This window comes from Embiotoca jacksoni, unplaced genomic scaffold (genome assembly GCF_022577435.1).
Source record: "Embiotoca jacksoni isolate LCO1_2020_lvr unplaced genomic scaffold, fEmbJac1.0.p SCAF_17, whole genome shotgun sequence".
NCBI classification, from domain to species: domain Eukaryota; kingdom Metazoa; phylum Chordata; class Actinopteri; family Embiotocidae; genus Embiotoca; species Embiotoca jacksoni.
Genome location: NW_027185307.1, coordinates 10,860,385 through 10,877,193, shown reverse-complemented (window position 1 = coordinate 10,877,193; position 16,809 = coordinate 10,860,385). Strand labels below are relative to the sequence as shown.

At 47.4% G+C, this 16,809-nt stretch overlaps 2 protein-coding genes across 4 annotated transcripts; one reads left to right on the top strand and one right to left on the bottom strand.

The window, feature by feature from the left end:
* The first annotated feature begins 2,012 nt into the window (after positions 1-2,012).
* On the top strand, positions 2,013-12,262 carry LOC138199475 (alanine aminotransferase 2-like). Of its 3 annotated transcripts, none has more exons than XM_069151585.1 (12): positions 2,013-2,139; positions 2,248-2,461; positions 6,103-6,192; positions 6,531-6,639; positions 6,753-6,886; positions 7,725-7,968; positions 8,200-8,279; positions 8,841-8,977; positions 9,495-9,669; positions 10,703-10,858; positions 10,946-11,058; positions 11,176-12,262. In XM_069151585.1, exons 2-12 carry the CDS (start codon positions 2,315-2,317, stop codon positions 11,264-11,266), a joined length of 1,476 nt encoding a protein of 491 aa, XP_069007686.1. In that variant the 5' UTR covers positions 2,013-2,139; positions 2,248-2,314; the 3' UTR covers positions 11,267-12,262. The 3 variants fall into 3 exon arrangements, with proteins under 3 accessions (XP_069007686.1, XP_069007687.1, XP_069007688.1); XM_069151586.1 differs by lacking the exon at positions 2,013-2,139 and adding an exon at positions 3,320-3,972 and having other exon boundaries at positions 2,373-2,461; XM_069151587.1 differs by lacking the exons at positions 2,013-2,139; positions 2,248-2,461 and adding exons at positions 2,506-3,180; positions 3,320-3,972.
* A 92-nt stretch (positions 12,263-12,354) lies between these two features.
* On the bottom strand, positions 12,355-16,387 carry pdia4 (protein disulfide isomerase family A, member 4). Its single transcript, XM_069151584.1, has 10 exons — positions 16,033-16,387; positions 15,554-15,728; positions 15,174-15,379; positions 14,917-15,055; positions 14,529-14,734; positions 14,289-14,447; positions 14,026-14,177; positions 13,608-13,764; positions 13,204-13,437; positions 12,355-13,024 (listed from the first exon to the last, which is right to left on the bottom strand). The coding sequence occupies exons 1-10, from the start codon at positions 16,106-16,108 to the stop codon at positions 12,609-12,611; spliced, it is 1,920 nt and encodes a 639-aa protein (XP_069007685.1). The 5' UTR covers positions 16,109-16,387; the 3' UTR covers positions 12,355-12,608.
* Between the last annotated feature and the right edge of the window lie 422 nt (positions 16,388-16,809).

Genomic DNA, 16,809 nt, shown 5'->3' with positions numbered 1-16,809 from the left:
AGGTCCTGGGGGGAAAAGGTTTCTTTTGAGTCTTGATGAAATAATACTTCGCCGATAATACTTTTAAAACTTCCTCTAATCCACATATTTACATGAACAAGAGACTATTTCGACTAAAGACATTTAAAAGGAAAAGCACAGCTTTAAATCATGAAATTAATGACGCTGGAAATCTATTTACGTTCTCAAGTTTCAGGATGCTGGTATTGCGCACGCTCACTCGCTCAGAGTGTCATCGCCATTTTGAACGAAGCCACCTGTGCTTCTCTCACCGTGACAAGTCGATATTTCTGCTGCTGAAGAGTCCTAACGGATGAAATGACAACATTCATAGGACCCTTCTTTAATGTTAAGGGTGTGACGCGTAGACCCACAAATAATCGACACCCAAGTTTGGAATTCCCCTCAGCACCGTGGAGCATTTTAGCATCTTTCAGTTAATATTTCTCATTTTCACAACCTGTAGCTGGATGTTTCATACTCTCGTCACTCGCAACAACCTTGTTTCCAACCGCAAATAAGACGAACTGCATTTTCAAATGGCAGACGGACAAAGTTGGCGGCCAAATGGTGAACTAGTGGAGCGTAAAGTGTCGGCGAATGTTCAGATTTGGACGTGGCAAAAAGGCTAAAAAATGTCCCCTCGGGGATTAATAAAGTAACTACCTAACCTAACCTAAAAACAAGAAATGAAAGTGTTGTCCCGAAATTGTTTCAGTTGGGTAGACAGCTTGGTGACAAGCTAATTTAGCTGCGGTCATATACAGCTATTATAATTGGTCTGAACTTTGAAACGACAAGCTGCCAGCTGAACATATTGACACGGTTAGTTGTATTTCACAATTAGCTGCCTTCATAAACTCGCATTACATAACCAGCATTAGCATTCAGAGCTGTTTACTTACCAGCGTTATAGAAATGTTGCGAGTTCAGCACTAAACTTTGCTCCGACTCGCCAAGAGCTGCCTCCAGCAGTGCAAAGCAACGACGGTAGTAACTCTTGTTTTGCCAAGAGTTTCAGCCATATTTGCGTTTACTGTCCCATTCATGGTGCACCGACGGGCCTCTGTACGCACAGGGTGGTTTTAAAGGTGGGATAGCTAGTGGTAACTTCAATAACGCAACATCAAAACTGCTATTCACACACATTATGTGGATGATATTAAGTTGCCTAAGTTTTGATCGATATAAACTAAAAACTTGTTGCGCCTTTAATGAGCCACTGTTTTTTCACGGTAACTGTGAGGTGCCAAAGCTTTGTTTATAACCAAGCTTCAATGCACCAGTTGGTTAAAAACTAAATATAATGTCAAGTGTTACTTCCTTATTGTAGAGATTAAAATTGAGCATAAAGATTATGTTGTTTTTCTGTGAGTGTTTTCAAGCCACTTGGAAGTATCAAGGCTGGGATGGACACGATGAGAGAGGAGCTCTCTTTCCATACGGTGGCCAAACATGGCTTCAAATGCTGATGTTGGTCCTTGTATGCTTATTGTTTGCTATTAAGTTTGTTTCAAGTATGTATTGTTTTATTTATTTTATTTTTACTTAAGCATTACATCTGCCATTACACTTGAATAACAGTCAATAATGGAAAACCCCTAAAAAATATATATATATATATAGGCTACTTTTTCCCCAAATGTTGTGTTGGCAATTGGATCTTCTTACTATTGTTCAAATGTTTTCTTATAGGCTATTTAGCAGCGTTTTTTGTTATTATAATTTTTTTTATTTGGAATTTTGTTGTTGTTGTTTTTATTGTTTGTTTGTTTGTTTTTATTGTTTGTTTGTTTTTATTGTTTGTTTTTATTGTTTGTTTGTTTGTTTGTTTGTTCGTCCGTCCCGACTGCTGCACGTTGACGGCCATCAAAGCAAAGTTATTTTCCAACAGCACTTAAGGACCTCACTTGGCTCGCCGAAGAGCCAGAGGCGAAGTCGGTGAAGAAATCCAACCAACCGCGAGCCGGAGCGAGCGAAGGCGTGGCGGCGGGGTGGGAGCAGGAACACGGACGGGCTCCGAGCAGGAACACGGACGCGCTCGACTGTCAGCCGGAGCTCAGACCCGGAGCTGCAGGGAAAGTAAACACACGAGCTCCGCTTGACTTCAACTGGACTAACCCCTGCGCAGGACGTCTGGTAACAAGCTGATACACGTTATCTGCGCTGTATAGCCACGAACCTCTGTTGACTATTGGTATTTCTCATCTTTTTTTTTTTTTTTTTTTTTTTTTCTTTACCTTTCAGATAACTCTTCAGAGTGCAATTGGCGGAAAACGGCGCGCGCGTGACATAACCCCCCCCCCCAAAAAAAATGTCCCAGCAGGCATTAAACGGGGTCCCTTGCGTGGGCAAGGTGCTGACTTTAAAAACCATGAACCCCAATGTGAAGCAGGTCGAGTACGCGGTCCGTGGACCCATCGTCCAGCGGGCGGTGCAGATAGAGAAGGAGCTGAAAGAGGTAAAGTGAAGTATTGGGAGCCGCCGCGTGCTACCCCCCCCCCTCTTCCCCCCCCCCCGCCGCGCAAGGGAACGGTTTAAAATTGGATAAAGCGCGAGAAAAATTAAATGCATAAAAAGAAAGTTCACGTTATAGTTAAGATGATGTGGCATTGATGAGGGAGTCGGGTGTAGTTTTAAAAGGCTGTTTTATTCACTCGCGTCACACACACTCAACATTCCTGCAAGTTTTAATCGGATACGTCCCATTTTACGCATCACGGCTGTTTTCATTTTAAGAATAGAAGCGGCGACAAAGTTGTGAAGTCAAATGAAGTGCGTCTGTGTGGGAAGCGGGACAGATTATGATGGGCTTTAACCCCCACCACCACCACCCCCCACCAGCTGTTGAGCTCCTCAGCAGCTGGAATTTGACTTTGCTCAGCAGCCAAATTCGAGCAAACGTTTGCTTTTAACGCGGACTGTTTTCTTTAAAACACCTGTTGGTAATTTCTCTTTTTTTAAAACGCTGGAAAAATATGAAAAAGTACCTCAGTGGATTTTGGCACATGCCATCTACTGCAGACAGTGAACAAAAAAAAAAAAGAGTTATTTCCCTTCTCTGTTTCCTCGAGATATGGTTAAAAAAAAAGAGAGAGAAAAAAAGAAAGAAATGCTTTGCAGCCCTGAGGAATAACATGTTGACAAGGAGAGAGAGTGGGAACTCGCATGGCGGTCAAGGTGAGTCTGTTGTGATCCGCTCATATTGCATTCAAACAGGGGGGGTAATGTTGATCTATCGTCCTTCCCGGTAAGGAACGGCAGGCAGGTTGTACAGGGTGGTCTTTTAAGAGGCCGTAATGCAACTCTTTCCCTGCAGTTGTGTCCTCTCAACGAGACGCGTGATGAGCCGGAGGGGACGGTCCTGGCCGGCTTCGAGTACATTTCGCTCTCCTGCAGCCTGCAGGTGGCCGCAGGATCCAGAGGATGTGTGTATTGCGGAGGGCTATTACGCAAGACTCCCTGTCCTCTTTTGTCTCCCCGGGTTTCTTCCACCTCCCTCCTCCACCCAGGGGAGAGAGTTCATTGGACCACGCTGCAGCCTCGGAGGCCCTTCTCTGCAAGGAGGTTCATTAGTTCCGATGGTCCCGCCCCACTTCTTGGTGCTCCACTTGTTTTCCTCCTCTTATAAAAAAAAATAAATAAATTAAAAAAAAACAAAAAAACAAGGAAAACCCAAAGCAAACCTGAGGTTTAATGTTTCACTGAGATACCTAATCCTGTCCTGCAAACGACATCTGGCTTGACAGTGCCTGCGCTGCATAAGCTAATTCCAGCTCAGATCTCAGCTGCTGGCGAGTCTGCGTATTCTGTGATAATACGGGGGGAGAGAGACAATAGAGCTGCAGAGCAGGAAGAAAAAAAACAAAAAACCAGCATCTTCCCTCTCCGCTCTTCTTTTGACGGAATAGAATCTGGAGTTTCTTCTCAACGGGCGTCTTGTTAGAAATAGAACCGAGTTGGAGAAATCACGTGAGCAAGTTCGCCGTGATTATGTTTTCAATTTGCATCAGTGAGAGCTTGAATTACAGTTCTGTAGTTGGCGAATGTGTCACAAGACCGAGTGAATTGTGAACGCAGCGTGGCTGTCAGGCCAGGCTCTACTCAGCTCAGGAGACCAGAGGGGGGGGGGGGGGGGGGGGGGGGGTTCTTGGCCTGGTTCGCTGGTGTGGTGCCCAGTGCCGACCGAGCAGGAGAACGCGGAGCTGAGCCGGGGAAACCGACTGGCTCCTATTCTACCCCAGAGAACAGCGGGGTCTTTGTTGTCGAGCGTGAGGATGGGATAAGGACTGAAAGGGAAACGAGCGGCATCCAGTTACTTCGACCACAAACGACCTCAGAGTTGACCTCGCGCTCACCGAGAGATCCGTTGGGGAGGTTGCTCTCCAGTTCGTTCAAGGACACCGAAGTCATATAACAGCGACTCGGTCAAAAGGCACTCCCTGTGCCGTTGGAGGCCTATAAACTGCTATTTTATAATGTAGAACACGCTGCGTCATGTCAGGGATCGTGTAAACACCATTTTCTTTTGCAGTGCATCGCATTGCTGTGCGTGACAGTGTGATATTCAGAGGACCCGGGCTATGTGGAGACTAAATGTAGGACAGAAAGGCAGGTTGTTTGTACATAGGTGAGCTCAAAGACGAAATTTGAGAGAACTATCTGGCCTGAGTAGTAATATGTAACGTATTACCACTATGTGCATTCGGTACAGGACATATGATAAAGTAGGTACGAGCCTTAATTGAGGTTCGGCCCGAGTCAGCAGTTTTTTCCGGTGCCTTTCTGTTGATTTAACTCGTTGAAATTCAGCATTAATTTGAGAACCCACACAACATGCCTGCATCTGCAAGCACCTGAAGCAGGTTTCAACAAAGGCAGCGGTTGCATCACAGCAGAAGACAAAATACAGGCGAGGATTGGGGAAAGCCAAGCGAGCCGGAGCAACCGGTCCAGATTTTCAGATCCGTATATGTATTGAACAGAGGCAAACACATGCAGGCTCCAGAAGCGTGTTTTGCACTTTTGGACTGATGTGTAGATGTTTTACAGATCGTGTGATTTTTTTTAATTTGTATTTTCCAGCTCTGTGCAGCTTTGACCTGGTTTGAATGTTTGGATCGCTCAAACCGTTCGACCAAAATAAAACCCGTCCTTGTGATTATCACAATATCTATTTCGAGCTTTTTGGTCAGCCGGGCTCCAAAGTGACAGGTGACATCTGATGTCGCACGACCTCCTCCTCCGACAAAACGGCGACAAGTGCGGCACGTCGCGGTCGACAAAACAGGCAAATGGGCACCAAACCAGAGTTTGCCCGATTCAATCGGGTCAAAGAGATGAGGAGGAAGAACCGGCCAATGAAACGAGGACGAACAGCGGGCGGAGCAAAAATGGTTCGTGGGAGGAGCGGAACAAGACGAAAACGACTCGCCGTGCGATTGGATCGGGCCGGCAGTTCTCGACGAACGCCCCGACCGCAGACGGCGGGGGCTCGGTGTCAGCGGCGGCGGCGCCGCCCCTTCTCAGACCAGCACTTCTGCACCGCAGGCCAAAACCAGAGTCTTCAGAAAACAAAAGGGCGGCGCTGATGAAAGAGGACGAGCGTGTGTGGTGTCGACGGGGTCCAACCGGTTTGTGCGGGACGAACGCAAGTAGCTCCGGCTTGATTTGCGGGCCGAGACGAGTCTGGGTCTTATCCTTCCACTGCAACGCGTCCGCGCTTCTCCGAATGTCAGCCGCGATGCGACGACCGTGTCGGTAATTGGAAGAGGTGACTTTTTCAGGCAAAAAGTGTGACTCTTGAAGGAAGAAATAAGTCCCGCTTTTAGCGTTGTGGAGGGATATTGTTGAATTTCTTTCTCGCCTTGAAATCCGAACCGTGTCTGGACTCGGAAGTCTCCGTTTCCTTTTGACTTTTTTAAGTGTCCAGACGTCGTGTTGTCGAACAGCCGTCGGTGAAAGTAAGAATGAAATAGCAGTTTCTCCCGTTTCTACACTGCCGTTGTAATTTCTCCGCCTTATTCTTATTTACTTCCTACAGATTGAAGATGTCCAGTAATAATGATTGTTACTGTTCATTGTCTTTGTTGTTTGTTTCAGGGAGTGCAGAAACCTTTCAAAGAAGTCATCAAGGCAAACATAGGTGACGCCCACGCCATGGGTCAGAAACCAATTACGTTTCTCAGACAGGTTGGGACACATTGTACAGTTTACCTTGAAGTTATTTGGATGTTTCTGTTTATCATTATTGCATTCACGTACCGTTCGTATTATACTTTGGGTATTTGTTGGATGTCACTCCGACAGATGTTTGCTTCTTTCTGAGCTTCAGTATTATTTTCTGCACTTTACACGGTCAACTTTTTTACCCCCGATATTGTCAGATAACTTATTTCAAGTTGAATGTGCTGAAGCGAACAGAACCTGAAGAACAAGAAAAGAGCTTCTGTCCAAATACCTGTGCTCTGGACTGTATCCAAAATATGTCTCCGTGTGATTTTTTTTTTTTTTTTGTCCCCCTCTCTCAGGTCTTGGCTCTGTGCTCTTACCCTGAGCTCCTGGAGGACAACAATTTTCCAGAGGATGCCAAGAAAAGAGCGCGGCGTCTTCTTGAGGCCTGTGGAGGACACAGCATAGGTCAGACAGCAACTCTCCCCTCCCTCACTTCCACTAAACAGCGTTAAAAAAGGATCAAGTGATCGATGCGGTACGTTCTGTTGTGAGTCAAAGTTCACTGGATTGTGTTGAAGGGGCCTACAGTGCAAGTCAGGGCATCGAGGTCGTCCGCCAGGATGTGGCGCGCTACATCGAGAAGAGGGACGGCGGCATCCCGTCCAACCCGGACAACATCTACCTCTCTACTGGGGCCAGCGATGCCATTGTGGTGTGTATTACACTTCTTATTGTCTCCTCTGCAGCCAAGTGCTGATCTACCGGAGGCGAGCGGTTTTATGAGTTGATTTCTACTGCAGGGGATATACTTTTGGTGCAATGGGCTTTTGAAACGGTTATTTACTCACCTTCTGTTAATTATAAATCCATCTGTACTTTGCACGTCTGTGACTCTTGTCCACCCGCTAGAACTTTGTCACTGTTATGCAACCATATCCGGTTACCGGTTAACCTTAAGACACCCTCAACGAGATCATGCTGCTGTTGTGTGCGGTGGTAAACTGTGACTTCTTTGACCCGGAGTGTTCACGTGCAGGTGCTACCATTTTGTCCTCGGCCTGATTGGTCGTCATTGGCCGAGTATCTCAGTATCTCGGCATTACCGTTTTCGAAATAGCTGTCGCTACGGGTGACGACAACCTCTGAGCAGGAAACCCACACGCTGGAAAAAAAATGGCAAGTTTTGTCAAAGGGATTTAGCCAAGTTAATGCAGGGCTCACCCCCCCATGTGCAAATGTTCCACCAACACAGGGAGCCCCCGACACTATTTTGCCGTATTCAGTTCTTAGCGGAGCCCGAGATGGTTGTGATTGGTTAAAAGAAAAACAAACGCGCCGAAGCGCATTTTTTTCCCCTCTTATAGCGGAACGACATTTAGCTGCAGCCTGACCATCCCACCGGCGCCGGCGCCGGGCGGGGGGATATAGGCCTGGCTTTGTCAAAGTAGTTTTATGCCTACTCTTCTTCACGAGCAGCCTGACAATCCATATGTATTCTCCAAAGTGAAGCCCCTCCACTCTTCTTCCTCCTTTCGCTCGCCGATCCCCAGACCACGCTGAAGTTGCTGGTGTGCGGCGAGGGTCGCGACCGTACGGGCGTGATGATCTCCATCCCCCAGTACCCTCTGTACTCGGCCGCCCTGGCAGACCTGGGCGCCGCGCAGGTCAGTTACTACCTGGACGAGGACAAGTGCTGGAGTCTGGACGTCGCGGAGCTCAGGAGGGCCCTGAACGCAGCGAGGCAGCACTGCAACCCTCGTGTCCTCTGCATCATCAACCCAGGAAACCCCACCGGTAGGTCCGACCGTTTGGAGTTTCTCTACGCGAAATGACCGACCTGACGTGTGCGCAGACTAACGTCAGACCGAGCCGACGAGGATTTGATCCGTTTTTGTCTAAAAATAATCGACGGACTGTTTGGAAGGAAACTTCGCGGACATGAAAAGATATTCAGTGGTTCAGTTTATTCTCCCTCTGTCTTCACGCATCTCTCCTCGTCTTCAAGCTCTATGTCCCGTGTAACAGGTCAGGTCCAGAGCAGGCAGTGTATTGAAGACGTGATTCGATTTGCAAAAGAGGAGCATCTCTTCCTCATGGCTGACGAGGTAATTCACAAATGCCACTTCCTCTTTTTAAAAATATTCTTCTATTTTCACTTTCAGTTTTGGATTGTCGTGGGGAGCAAAATGACCGTAAATCACTTGTGAAAGAATAGTTTCAAAATGATATCTCGGAGTTTCTCAGCTTCAACACACAGAACAATGCAACTATTCTATTCTCTGCTACTAATCTGTAATGATAAGTAGGATACTTGTGAACAGTATCTACACCAAACATGAGATTATAAAACACGAAGAACATAATTTGATTCAATACAACACAGACTACAGCCTGAACAATCATCATATAGTCTCTTCATATAAAACATTTCTAAATAAAAAAAATGTCTGATTTAGAAATGGTAACACATGGACCCTGATTTATTACATTGCAAAAAAATGTCATTACATAATTTGCAAATGTGCTGAAGAGCAAAGTATTATCATAAGAGTATAATAATTGTATTATAATTCTTAGATAAAACTTATGTGCGAGTGGTTTTTTTGTTTGTTTTTTTAAAGAGATATTATTATTAATTTTTACTCTATCTGTTTCCCCTCCTGAAGGTCTACCAGGATAATGTTTATGCAGAAGGCTGTAAGTTTCACTCTTTTAAGAAAGTGTTGTTTGAGATGGGACCAGAGTATTCCAGCACAGTGGAGATGGCCTCCTTCCACTCCACCTCCAAGTGCTACATGGGAGAGTGAGTAGCTCCACACACACACACACACACACACACACACACACACACACACTAGACTTTTTTAAGACAAACACAGTACATTTTTAACCCTTCAACAACTGCAAAGGAGGTTGTTTTTTTTAAATTTGTGAGTGGGTTTTCATTTGATCTCACACACACGACTGTGCCAATACTTTCATATCGTTTCCACTGCTGCAAAGATCATCCTATGGTAGCAAGAAATATAGCAACGCCCCATCGAAAGCAGGGAAGAAAACCCTCTCAGCCGGTAAATATGGACGTAAACAGTAAAAGGATTTGCATGTTTAAAAAAAAAAAAAAAAAATCCTTTTTGCAAATGTTTTCTGAGGAAGGAAACACATTGAACATGTTTGTTTGACGTCCAGCCAGACACGAAAACGGCACACGGCACCTCGAGCGGATCCTTGGGAGTCGTCGCCGGCTGACGTGTGCATCGCCTGCAGCGTGAGTAAACTGCGTGTTTGCCTTTCTTCCTCCCTCCGTTTGCGTGGTCCAGGTGTGGTTTCCGCGGCGGCTACATGGAGGTGATCAACATGGACCCGGAGGTGAAGGCCCAGCTCACCAAACTGGTGTCGGTGCGTCTGTGCCCTCCGGTCCCCGGGCAGGCTCTCCTGGACCTGGTGGTGAACCCGCCGCAGCCCGACGAGCCCTCCTACGCCACGTTTATGAAGGTCTGAGAAAACGCCATCTCGCACGCTGGCAGTGCTCCTGAGTGTGTGCAAACAGAATTTACTTACGCAAACACCACACCGTATAACCTCGGCACGCGGAACCCGTATCGAGTGCCCTAAAGTCCTCGCGTGGCGGTCACTCGGTCGTGAATGATCAGCTTTTCTATCCTGTAATGGTGCAAGAAATGCCGCTGCGTGTGTTGCGGTTGCATTGCGAAGCATTGTGTGGTAGGGAAAGTCATTAGGCTGACGGTTGTTAGTGTGTTCATGGGTAATATGAGCCTGCAGCTGTAGAAAGATTTTTTTTATTTGCGTTCGTAGTTGTCGTGCGCAACTGCGTGTTTCTGCATTAGGGACATATAAAATCATTTATAAATGTTTAGTACTTTCCCGTATTTTCTGCATAAATAAACACACTTCACGTCCACTTTCATAAACCGGAGAGCAAATACAGCCTGTAGTGACCACCTGACCTCTTCATGCATAATCTGTGCAGGTCAGTTAACCAAACAGAAGAGTTGTAGTACTCTCTTCCACCTGTAGGGGGGGTTTTGCTCTTACACTGGAAAGGGAAACCTTTCTGCACATTTCAGCAGTGTACTCTCCCAGATGAGTGAAAGATTGTGATTCAGTGTGGATGGTTGTGTATTGTAATTCCTCAACTGGCCACAAGGGGGCTGAAAAACCTCATCATTTTATAAAGATTGTAAATGATCCCATATTTCTCAGGTATTTGGTTTGGTCACATTAAAATGTTCAATGGAAAACCACTGCAGGACAGAATAAAAGTATATGGATGTGTATATTTACAATGAGAATGGAATTTAACAGCACATACAGATACAGATAGGAAACTTTAATGATTGATATCACACTTTGTTGGCTTTAAAGTTGGAAAATGTTTGACTTACATTGATGGTCATTAACTTTTATAATTTGAGGAAAAGGTGCAGGTTCATCTTTGGTTTTATATCCTTAAAGACGGATTTTGTATGTTACGTTGAACTCGTGCAACCGTTTGCGTCGCCTCCAGGAACGGACAGCGGTGCTCGAAGCTTTGGCGGAGAAGGCCAGGCTGACGGAGCAGAACTTAAACACGGTACCTGGTATCACCTGTAACCCGGTCCAGGGGGCCATGTACACCTTCCCCCGCATCACCCTGCCTCAGAAGGCCATCGACAAGGCCAAGGTCGGCCCCGCACACACACAAAACCCTGCAACCTCCGATTTGCCCGTTTGCGCGGACGACTGCATGTAAATAAATGTGTGTCCGCAGGAGGAGGGCCAGGTCCCCGACATGTTCTACTGCATGAGGCTGTTGGAGGAGGAGGGAATCTGCCTGGTGCCGGGGAGTGGCTTCGGACAGAGGGAGGGAACCTTCCACTTCCGGTTAGTACCGCCAAACCGTCGCCCTTTCTGCCTCTTTCTTTCTTTCTTTCCTTCTTTCCTTGCGTTACATAAACCCTGATGGTGTCTGTATCTTTCCATGAACCGTCCTCCGTCCAGGATGACCATCTTGCCTCCGACCGAGAAGCTGAAGGTGGTGCTGCAGAAGATCCGCGATTTCCACTTGCGCTTCACACAAGAGTTTTCCTAACGCTCCTCTTCCCTTCAACTACACCTGGAGAACCAACTCATTCAGTGCCAGTATCTTCAAGTGCCTCGGTGTGAATGAGGCGGCAGCCTTCTGCCGCCACCTCCGAGGACCGCATCTTCTTCACGGCAGACGTCCTCGTGAAAACACGCCCAGTCAGATTTCCTTTTCGTATGTGCGTTCATCGTGTGACGGTGTTTCAGTACATAATGTACCTTCTTTAACGTTTTACCCGGCCAGGTTTGTTAAGTTTTAAAGGGTTTTAGAGTTTGACTTCTTCTCTATAGAGTTAAAAGATTCTGGTCAGAGATGCTGCTGCAGGTACATCTCTCTCTCCTGCCAACAGGTCTGATAATATTTTAGGCGATTACTTGATTAATCCAATTGGCTGTAGAGCAGGGGTGTCAAACTCATTTTAGTTAAGGGGCCACATACTGCCCACTTTGATCTCAAGTGGGCCAGACCAGTAAAATCATAGCATAATAACGACAATATTTCTCTTTGTTTAAATCATTGGTGAAGTTTTTTGGATGATAAACCCTGTTTTAAGGTCTTTCTACAATAAACTAGAAACATAAAGACCAAAAACTCAGACATCAGCCCACTGTTTATCTGCCCCGGCTCTCCTCTGCGGATTCCCTCGCTTTGTGACGCGTTTGACGTCAAACGCGTCACAAAGCGAGCAGCGAACGCTTCTTCCACCGGAGCAGACGTCGCATTTACGCTGTTTTTGAAGCAATTACTGATATTCTCATAGAAATGCAATTTATGTCTTTCTGTAATTTTCACACTTCGCAAAGTCATCCGGCGGGCCGAGCTGGACCCCCTGGCGGGCCGGATCCGGCCCGCGGGCCGTATGTTTGACACCCCTGCTGTAGAGGATGCATCACATTGAGGTCATATCCAAGCAGTCCATGCGTTTCAAAGCCTGTCTCGAGAATTATGACTAATCTTTGAATTGTTCTTAAATGGAATTAAAAAAAAAAAACATTTCCTGAAGCGTGCGCATTGTCAGCTCTTGCATTAGAAATATTCGCCGAGCAATTTCCCAGCATGACCTGTGTTGATTAACCAAAACAGACGAGTCGCCGTTAAGTGCTGGCCCACGAAGCTGCCATTCATTTTCACTTTTATTTAAAAAGACTTCTTGAACAGCGCTTACATGCTTTTTAGAAACAGAAGAATCTCTTGGAATGAACAGAAAATAAATGATAATTGAACCATGTTATCATTACGGCAACTCAGTAACATCCCCGGCGTTCCCTTCACCTCTTCGGCGTCCTCCCAAGACTCTGCCCGAGCGCAGCAAGAGTTCATCGCTCCTCTTCGAGAGAGACAGAAAGTTTCAGAGCTCGTCTCTCGTCTGTGACAGCTTTGTGCCGTGCTTTTCCAAGAACTTGCTGAACCCTTCTACCGTTCTGTCGCCGCCTTCGAATTTGATGGGGCTGTTCTTGCCGTTGCTCGGGGCAAAGTATATCGTGGGGAAGCCTTCCACTTTGTAGCTCTCGCTTGGAATGTCGTTGGCGCTGGCGTCCATCTTGGCGATCACCAGGTTTTTCTCATCCTTGTACTTTTTGCCCAAAGCCAAATAGTCGGGCTCCAGTTTCTTACAGTGGCCGCACCAGGGAGCGTAAAACTCCACCAGGACGTCCTTCTGGGTATCCATGACGATCTCGTCAAAGGTCTTTCCTACCACGACCTTAACTGGTCCTTTGTTGTTCTTTGGCGCTGGCTGGGACTTGAGGATGGGTTTCAGCTTTCCTGTGGACAAGATTCACAAAACAAATTCAGAAGCGAGTGTGATATTACATTTTTGTGTAAAAAAGTGCCAATTACTTTACACGTGTATCACTACACCATGAAATTGGTACTTTTTAAAAGTCACATCATGAGGGAAAAAAAAAACTAAAAAGAAAACCCTGTAACAGTCCAACACTCACCTTTCTTAAAAGCAACGACAAAGTCTCTCAGCACGTCGGAGTCGAGCTCCTCGGGCTCCATAGCAAACTTCTTGCCTCCATCCGCCATAATGCCCACGTTCACGTCCTCGCCGCTCTCGCTCAGGCCCAGGCTCTTCAGCTCCTCGGCGTAATCTTCCTCATCAGCGATGGCAAACGTGTACTCCGGGAAGTCTTTGGCCACATCGAGCACCTTGGACCTCCAGAACTGCGTCGCTGAAAAAAAAAAAAGAAAAAAAGGAGACGACGAGATAAAAAAAAAGGTTTGTTCCAGCGCAGACGGGCCGAGGTGACGCGGTGGTGTTCACGGTGGTTGTTGGGTGTCACTAGACGCCATTAGATTTATCACCAGCCGTTGTCCAGCATGATCCCACTGTTTAACTCACCTTTCCTGTAGTCGAAGCTGAAGTCAACTCCATAATACACAACCACCAGGGGTCTTTTGGTGTAGCGTTTAGCATCATTGCTTGGTTTTCTGTGTCCCACCAGGGGAATTACATGTTTTTTGAAGAATTCCTGCACTTCTGACACCGGTGTTGAATCCTGGAAGAGACGTTGATGAGCGTTTCTTGAGTGCAAACAGAACTTATTCTGTCAAATGTCAAAAACTGTTTTGTTTTTTTTGCAGCATTCAAAACTGAAAACGTCTGTTGCTAGGTGAAGCAGGTGTACTGCAAATTTATTTTCATACAAATACTAAAACTGAACGAGAGCCCGGTCTTATGAGGAGTTTCATACATACTTAAAACAATTCTAATTCAACTACTGAAAAAAGGAAATGGGAAAAAAAAAAAAAAAGACTACCTTGACTGCGAGGGTGTATGACGACGGCTCGTACTTGGAGCGGAACTTTTCAGGCAGAACGATGACAATCTGACCGGGAGACGCTTTGAGCAGCTTGGCCACTTCGGTGCTGAACGAGTGACGGAAAGTGAAGTCTTCCCTCAGCGCGTGACCTGCGCGGACAAAACGGCAGAGAGGGAATAACGCCCACGTGTACATTTCACCGGCACTTAAAAACGACAGGAAAGACGTCCTCTGCTGCGTCCAATAGCGGCGCTACTCACAGGCCTCGATGTAGACCTCATAAGCTGCGTCCTGTTCGCCGGCGAACACGCCGACGATGACGGCGTCGTCGCCGTCCTTGATGAGCTCTTGCACTTGTCTTCCCGCCTGCACCTGTTGGGAGGGAGGCCCCGCCTGCTCACCCATGTGGTCAACAATGCCTGCAGGGGAAAAGAAACGCGTGGATTAGCCGTGATGGAGGATATGCAAAAGACGAGACATGACCCAAGTCGGCGACTTACCGTGCTTCTCTCTGGGTCCGTTGTAGTCGAACACTTTGCCCTTCCTGAAGATCTTGAGGGTGGGGTAGCCGGTGACCTCGAAGCGCGAGGCGATCTCGCCCTCCACTGTGGCGTCCACCTTGGCCAGAGGAATGGGAGGCGAGCGCCGCCTCAGCTCCTTGGCCGCCTTCTCGTACTCCGGAGCCAAACGCTTACAGTGTCCGCACCTAGAGGTCAGTTCATACGGGAAAAATCACAAGGAGCCTCATTAATGACGCAAGAGCCGCTTTTTTCTTCTTTTCTAAATGCACCGGCGGTAGCGTGGACACCAGGGTGTCACTTCTACGTGGCAGATGGTTTCCAGTGACGCGCGATCTGCATTTTATAACCGCGAGTTCCTCCGACTCACCACGGGGCGTAGAACTCCACCAGGACGATGTCCGCATTATTAACGGTGTCGTCGAAGTTGTCCTTGGTCAGCACCAGCGTGGCCTCGGGAGGGGGCTTCCAGTCTGGCTGAGCCACCTCTTTCACCCGCTCCACAATGGCTGCAACACGCAGACAGTCACCATGGTAATGCTTATTTACGTTAAAAAAACAACAACACCAGGACATGTTTGTGTCAACAGGTTTCGAAGAGACTTCAGCAGAACAAAGTGTCCCTACCCGTCACCGTTCTGTCTCCATCGTAGTCCACAGGTTCCCCGTTTTTGAGGATCTTGATGGTGGGGTATCCCGACACCTCAAACTTGCTCGCCACCCCGCTGGCCACCGTTGCGTCTACTTTGGCCACAGGCACAGGAGGGTCATTCCCCTTGAGAGTCTCCGCGATTTTTTCATACTCCGGGGCAAACTGTTTGCAGTGGCCACACCTGCAGTAAAATGAACAAGAGGGTTTACGGACACGTCGAAGTTCAACGCGCTGCCAGATTTGCACAGGAGGCGGAAAATCTCGGGTTCCTTCCGCAAATTCCCAGTTTTGAATTTGAATCGTCAGCAAATCCTAAAAATGAACCGCGATTCAGAGGAGGACATGTCAAACGTACCACGGTGCGTAAAACTCGACCAGGACCGTGTCTCTGCCCTCCACGAAGGTGTCAAAGTTGCCGTCGTCGAGAACCAGAACCCCGTTCTCCTCTTTCACCTCCGTGTCGTCTTCATCCTCCTCTTCGCTGTCCCCCTCGTCAGCCTCCTCCTCCTCCTTCTCGCCGTCTGCAACACCTTGACACCAAACCAGAAACGTGGGGACGCGGTGATTTACATGTAGAGACGGCAGACAAGACATTCCGTCACCGACGACAAATAACGCAAACGGGACAACCTGGACTCCCATGTTAGATGCGCGTTACGCGTCTACCGACACTTAAAAGTCGCGCAATTGCAGTCCCGTTGACAGGACAGGACAGGACAGGTCGTCCCGTTAGCTCGCATGCTAACAGTAACCGGCAGAAAACAGACACCAGCTGCGCCATTTTTATTTCCCAAAATCTAATAACTAAATTAGTTTAAAATGGCTGAGACTCACCATCCTCACACCTGCCGACAGTTGCAAAGTGTGCGACGCCGAGCAGCACAATTAGCAGCAGCGCGATCTTCCTCATTGTCCACAGATGATGATGATGACGATGATGATGCGACCTCCTCCTTCTCCTCCTCCTCCTCCTCCTCACGCTGCGTCAACGACGTGCCTCTCCGAAGTTAGCAGGCTAAATTAAACTGAGCTAATAACGCCGACGTATGTCATCCAAAACGCTGTCGGCTGCACAGACCCCGCTGTCCGGATCAACGGCGATGCGCGGCGGTGCCAAACACCCGCAGCGTGGCTTCATACAAACACTTGTGAGTTCACGTCCGACCCGCCGCCTCCTCCGTCTGGATCTTGTCTGACTTGCCACATCGTGATTGGTTCCCATCGTCGGCTGTCGTCCAATCACAAGTCGCCACTGAATTCCTGATTCTGAGACGTTGAAGGATGCTATTGGATATTTACATTTATCGCCCCTCCCCTCCCCTCCTTCCCCCCCTCCTCCCCCCCCCACACACACGAGACCACACTTAATATGCAAACTTTATGAACGAATAGTTTACACATTTTCAGTGCAGTTCACGTACATCTTCCTCATGTAATACACAAACCGTGAACAGGCGTCATAATTCAACACGGTTTTAAGCCTTAAAAGAGAAAATGATCATCAAAACACCTTGAACGCTTATATCAAGGTAGTTTAGGGTACTTTAGGTTTAATTAGAGGGTATTACTGCTCTCTATGTGCCACACAATAACCAGGAAGCACCAGTCACA